Source organism: Castor canadensis, chromosome 10 (assembly GCF_047511655.1).
Source record: "Castor canadensis chromosome 10, mCasCan1.hap1v2, whole genome shotgun sequence".
Taxonomy (NCBI): Eukaryota; Metazoa; Chordata; class Mammalia; order Rodentia; family Castoridae; genus Castor; species Castor canadensis.
The window spans coordinates 99,709,990-99,715,989 of NC_133395.1; the positions used below are offsets into that span (position 1 = coordinate 99,709,990).

General features: G+C 35.1%; 1 protein-coding gene across 10 annotated transcripts in view; it reads left to right on the forward strand.

The window, feature by feature from the left end:
- Nek10 (NIMA related kinase 10) overlaps positions 1 to 2,294 on the forward strand; it is a 260,109-nt gene extending 257,815 nt beyond the window's left edge. For 9 of the 10 annotated variants that reach the window (XM_074043773.1, XM_074043776.1, XM_074043774.1 and 6 more), the window contains one exon: positions 1,165 to 2,294. In XM_074043773.1, the coding sequence (XP_073899874.1) occupies positions 1,165 to 1,213 (49 nt within the window). In that variant the 3' untranslated portion in view covers positions 1,214 to 2,294. The remainder of the gene's footprint in view (positions 1 to 1,164) is intronic. The other variant, XR_012436301.1, reaches the window with a different exon arrangement.
- Positions 2,295 to 6,000: the final 3,706 nt, after the last annotated feature.

Sequence of the window (6,000 nt, forward strand, 5' to 3'; positions counted from 1 at the left end):
TTCTTAAAGATAACTATTAGCCATTTAAGAAAAGGAGGGCTTAAAATCATCCTGTTAAGGTCATTATATGGAAATTAGATTCTTCTTTGAGGTTAGTTCAGTCTCCACTGGTTTTTTTTTTTTTTCTATTTCAATGAATTTTTCTTATGAATCACACATAAGGTTATTTAACTTCTTGCTCTTTTGGCTTATAATATATTTCCAAAATGCAACCTTTGTAAATTTAGTTCTGTTGTGATTTGTAACTGCAGAGGTATGGTGAGTAATTCTCATCTTCTAAAGATACATTGTTAATAGAAATTACCATCTCCTTCCACTTTCTTCCCACCATCTCTGGAGAGATTTTAAAATTTTCACTCTCTGCTCAAGGGCTGAGCGTATCCAGCCTTACCTGGACAGTGTGACTGTCTTATTATTTCAAGTGCCCTTGGCTTGTGGGGCTAAGGTGACTATTGTCATTTTATATACATTTCCTTAGAGGGTCAGGATCAAAGACCACAAATATCTTCATATTTTTTTCAGGAAAATCAACTAAATATCAATGAAAAATTAGTGTAAGCTTAAGGGTGCTCATAATGGGCATTATTGGTGTATCAATGGCACCTCTCTATTGTCTCCCTAACTAAATAAACCCTGTTATCTAAGATGATGTGTGTTTAAGTTTGAAATGACATTCTTAAATTGTAAACTTGAATGATAAAGTTATTGTGTCTATAATTCTTTCCAAATGATGCACAACCAAGATTATTTAACAATGTTTTGCAATGAAGATGATGAAATATGTGTTGAGAAATGATAAGATACAAAGATATCTACATTGAATCTACTTGCATTAATTCCTTTCCTCATGACTAATGGACATGAACATGTAAAATAGTGATTGTAATGTGCCTGTGCATGTAAACACAGTACAAGGCACTTTGAGTGGTGTTTATTTCTACTATAGAGCATTACTGGTTTCTATTGAGTTCATAATTTGAGAAAAACCATTAGCACTGACTTTCAACAAAAGATCAGCTTTCTAAAATTCCCATCCTAACAAAGAGAATCTTTAAAAGAATATAATGTATTTACTTATATGCCTGAGCCACATCTTTGAAATTGTACATGTGGGTGGAAATATTTGTGACTATAGGGAACTCTTTCCACATCTGTATCTTCTAGGTATCACTCTTATCCATGGGGGACCAAGAATCATCCAATCAAAAGATGAAAGCTCTGCATTTTGAATGGACTTGGTTTTCCCAGTGAAGCTCAAGTTCTGGACTACAGCCACTACCACAGGATGGCCAAGCATTGGAAGTCACTAGAGGGGCATGGAGGAGAGAAGATCAAAATGTCATGGTGCCTGCAGGACCTTTTTCTGAAGGTCCTGAGTGTGTGGGGCATGTGAGGGTGTATGACAGTTACAGTGCTTGAGAGCTTCATTCTCAGTACACATATACAAGGTGACAGGGCTATTTTAATGTGCTCTTGAGAGAAAATGCTGCAAAATTAGTGGGGGGAGACACTTTCATAGAACTTTCCTGTAAATTTTTTTAAAAAAAGAAAACGTCATATTTTTTCAAATGAACATTTTATACTCAGCGTTGTTGAAACTATATTTAAAGGTATCTAGCCTTCAATGTATAAAAATTGTTTTAAAGACAATTGTAGGATGCAAAATGATATATTTGGTGATTTACTGTATCCCCCAATTTTTTTAATCTTAAAAGAAATTCAAAATATGTGATTTTTAAAAAATGAATGATTGGTTCTCTCTTAACCACTTGGGTGCTAGTGGTCATGAACCATGATACAATGTAGACAGTATTTACAACCTTGCACAGCATCTGAGAATTAATTGTCAAATTGTCATATTTGAGTTAGACTACTAGAGTATATTGATGTATAGTGTGTGTATGTATGTATATATATATATATATATATAAGGCGGAGGGAGGGAGGTTTTGACTAGATTAATGCTTTGCTGCTAATCAAACTTATAGTGTTTTTGGAGCACTTTGAAGACTTCACAGAATCTATAAAAGATGGAATATTCCTATTCTAAGTCCCCCTTGCTAAAATTACCTATATTTGAAACAAATGTCTGTTGTTTGGGAATCTGAAAGAAAAATGTTACATAATAAAATATAGATTTCTTCCTTATTCATTGAGCCAGCACAAAGAAAGATATCAGAATGTCAAGCAGTGTCCCATCTCTATGAGAATTTGCTACATTCTTATTGGGCAAAAATTCCTTCTCTTCTTTTCTTTTTAAATAATTTTTTAATTAGGATATATTCATTATACAGGGGGGGATTTGTAGTGACAAGTCTGATTAGACTTATATTATACGTTATTTACATTACCCCATCATCTCTTCCCCTCAGCCCCTTCCCTAACCCACTTAAAGCAATTGCAAGAGGTTTTTTAGTTCTGTTTCATATAGATATACAAAATCCATCAACCATATACTGTCACCTTAATCTCCTTCCTTCACCCTCCCTCCTTTCACTAGTACTGCCCCCACACTCTTCCTATTTTATAGACCTGGTTTTCATTATTAATATTTGAGTTGACATTCAAAGGGGTGTCTCAATATATGCCCACTGTGGGTGTGCTTTTCTTTGGTCTGTTCAATCCCTTCAATTATTCTCTCTTACTGCTTTACCTCCCACCCCTTATTTTTCAACAGCTTTCAATGCACATCCTTTTGTCCTCTACCTTAACTTTGGTGCTCTGTCAAGAAATACCTCATGCCAACTCAAACTGTGCTGTACCCTTCTTAAGGAACAATTTATTCTATATAATTAGTGATCCGGAAACTGAAATTAGGTTTTTCCTTTACTTCTCAATGAGTTCCGTTATCTTTAACTACACTGATATATTTTAGCACAATTGAATAGAATTTAGATCTTTATATTTACAGTTGTTGAAACAGAATGAAACTTTCTGTAGAGTATGCAAAGCTGCTTAATTTGAATCTATACAATTTTTAAAATTAGCATGCTTAGTGTTTAAATGATATCCAAGTTCTCTTTAGTCATGAACTAATGCCTTTGAGGATTGCTGATGTTTCTTTGTCTTTAAGACAAAATAATAATTAAAATACACTGTAATTTTAAATAATAGAATACAAATACAATAAACATTTCAATTTCATTTTTGAATCTAATTCTATCTGTATGGAAAATTCACATGGAAAATTGGAATATTAATGATTTACCCAGGGAAAATTTTATTTCTATTCCAACTTAATTTGAATCTGTACTATCATTCTTTCTATGTTTTTATGTACTGAAGGGCACATTTTTTCTATTACAGGAGGTACAAGCCTAGAGGGGCATAGATTCTGTGACAGAAGCCCAAATTTAGGATAAACTAAGCTACATGGTGAAAGTTTGAGCAAATTCTTTTTCAGATGTTAATATATAGTAAGGAGAGTTTAGAAGAAAATAGCATTCAGGAAAAAAAATGATGTGTTTCAGGTATTTTTAAATGTATACAGTTGACATTATTGACCAGAAACGGAACCAAATATTTCTGTTTTAGGCCATAAGAATGGCATTTATTATGCATGAAGCCAGCAAGAATTAAGAAAAATAAGCAAACTAACATCCTTTTCAACAGCAGTTTCAGGCCTATCAACTGTGGTGGTAGATGTCTTGTTTTGCTAAAGTATGTGCTCTGTTTGAATTCTCCCTCAAACTGCCTGCATAAATTCTCATCCTCTCAGTACATGACCAGGTCTCTGAGAAAAGTGAGGCACTGGTAAGGGAACCCTTTGTACTTGATCCCAGCAGTGAAGTTAACTTTTCTAAAGCCCTCGCTTTGTAACCTTTAGGCAAGGAGTGCCTCCCTCATAATAAAACAAGAGTGGTCATTCTGCTTTGATCTGGTGAACTGTCTTCAGTGTGAAGTTGCTACCTGAGCTTAATAGGCCTCATAATCTTTTCTTGATTGCATTTAAGATTTTTCTCTTTCTCTTGTATAATTTTTAATGATTTGTTGTGCAATGAAATCCCTGTGAATTCAATGACTCTGTCTTTTCCCCAGTGACAGGAATATTGGTGTGGGATAAAACTTGAATTAGTCTCTTCACATAGCTTTTGATATAAATGCTCCAGTTAATTATGTTTTGATCCACCAGCTCTGTCTGATTATCTGTACTTGAAACCTTAATTTGCTTTTTAAAAGCAAAATGTTCCCTTAGAGAGCTGACTACAGCAGGACTATCTGCTTGCTATTTTTTAACTTTGTATTATTCTAGAAGTGTAGTCTTTAAATGGAGAGATCCTCAAGGGATAGTAACATAAGACACTCCAACCCACTTGCTATGGAGTGCTAGAGAATGCTATTTCATATGGGCAGTTGTGTGGTCCTGAGCAGTGTGCCTCATGGGTTTTGCCATTCTAAAGCAGAATGTAATAAAGAAACTCTGTTAGTGACTAGGGATGTAGCTCAGGGTTTGATCCCCAGTGCCCTGAAAATGAAGGAAGGACAGAAGGAAAGGAGGAAGGGAGGGAGGGAGGGAGGAAGGAAGGAAGGAAGGACATTTATTCAAATGGCATAAATGTGTTTATGTATACTTACTTATCTTTCAGAATGAATTAATTATTCTTTTTTGGAAAGGGTCATCTTTTTGGATAGATTATTTTTCCAATTTAAATGTGCTGCTAGCACATGCTTACCCTTGAATGCTGTTTTTAATACAGATAGAAAGACAAGTGTCTCAGGAAGACAACTTTGTGATAAAGTAGTTCTTATGTATATCAATACAGTTAAATTGCACATGTCAATATAACTATTATGGTTGATTGTAGTCCTCCTGTGATGTTATTTTCAGATTTGTAAGAGGGACAGGAAAAATTTTCATGATTTTGATGGGTGATACTGATTTTGCCAACTTACATGGCTTCTGGGGATGGCAGTTGTTTTTAAAAATGAAGAGGAAACACCCTAAAATCATAGTAGCATTCTTAATATGAGAGATAAGCAATTTTTCTAACTATGTAGCATCATTTAACTGATAATATAAAGCATTTTAAATAGTTTGTTGATTTTATCCTAAAAAGGAAATGAACAGCCCTCTTAACTGAGAACTGAACATTGCTCCTGTAAAAGTGAGAAGCTGACCCTTTTCTCTTTCTTTGCATTGTACCCAGCTACTCTGTTTAAAACAACAAAAGCATGTTATAGCAAATATGTGACCGTTTAAATATTGTTATTTGGAGGTAGTTTATCTTTGCTTTCCTCTGAATGAAGATAGATGTTTTATCTTTATGGAAAATTATGACTGACTCCCTTTTTGACAATCAACAAATCTGATGGATGGATGTTTGGAATTAATATAGTGAGCTCACAAATGAAAAATTAGCTGAAGTTTTTGCAGTCATGTGAAGAACTGCCCCATGAAACACCTAGAGAGAGGTTTTCACAGAAATGACAAACGAAGAGGAAGAAACGCATTAAGGCCTTAACACCTTAAATCAGACTGACGGTCACTTACAAAATGATATTCTTGACTAATGATACAGCTCTACATTGGAAATATCACTTGAGTCAGGATTCTGGAAAAGAACGTTAGGCTTGTGAGTGACTATTAAATTTAGCTAAAGCTCTGACCCTCCCTGTTCTGTTTACTGTAAATTTTGGAGGAAGTAGAGGTGGTTTAGGTTGTTTGATGATGGAACACATGGAGTGTTTGTATGTGCTCAGCACTTCATTGAGGGAGGTGAACAGAAGGGAGTGCCAACTTGTTAAAGATGAAAGATAGATCTTCCAAGGATACTTGGATCTATCACAGATAGTTCTTCTAAATAAAAACTGTTCTTTGAGACATGGCAGGGCAGGAGAAGGAAAGTGATGCCATATGCCTGGCCCTGTCTACCAACACATTCCCTGAGTGGAGCCATTAGCAAGGTGAAACTTCTAGGCAGCTCCAGAAACTTGGCTGATTCCTGCTGCTGGATCTTCTGGAAGCAGCTGACCAGCATGTGACTGTCATCAGACCTTGAG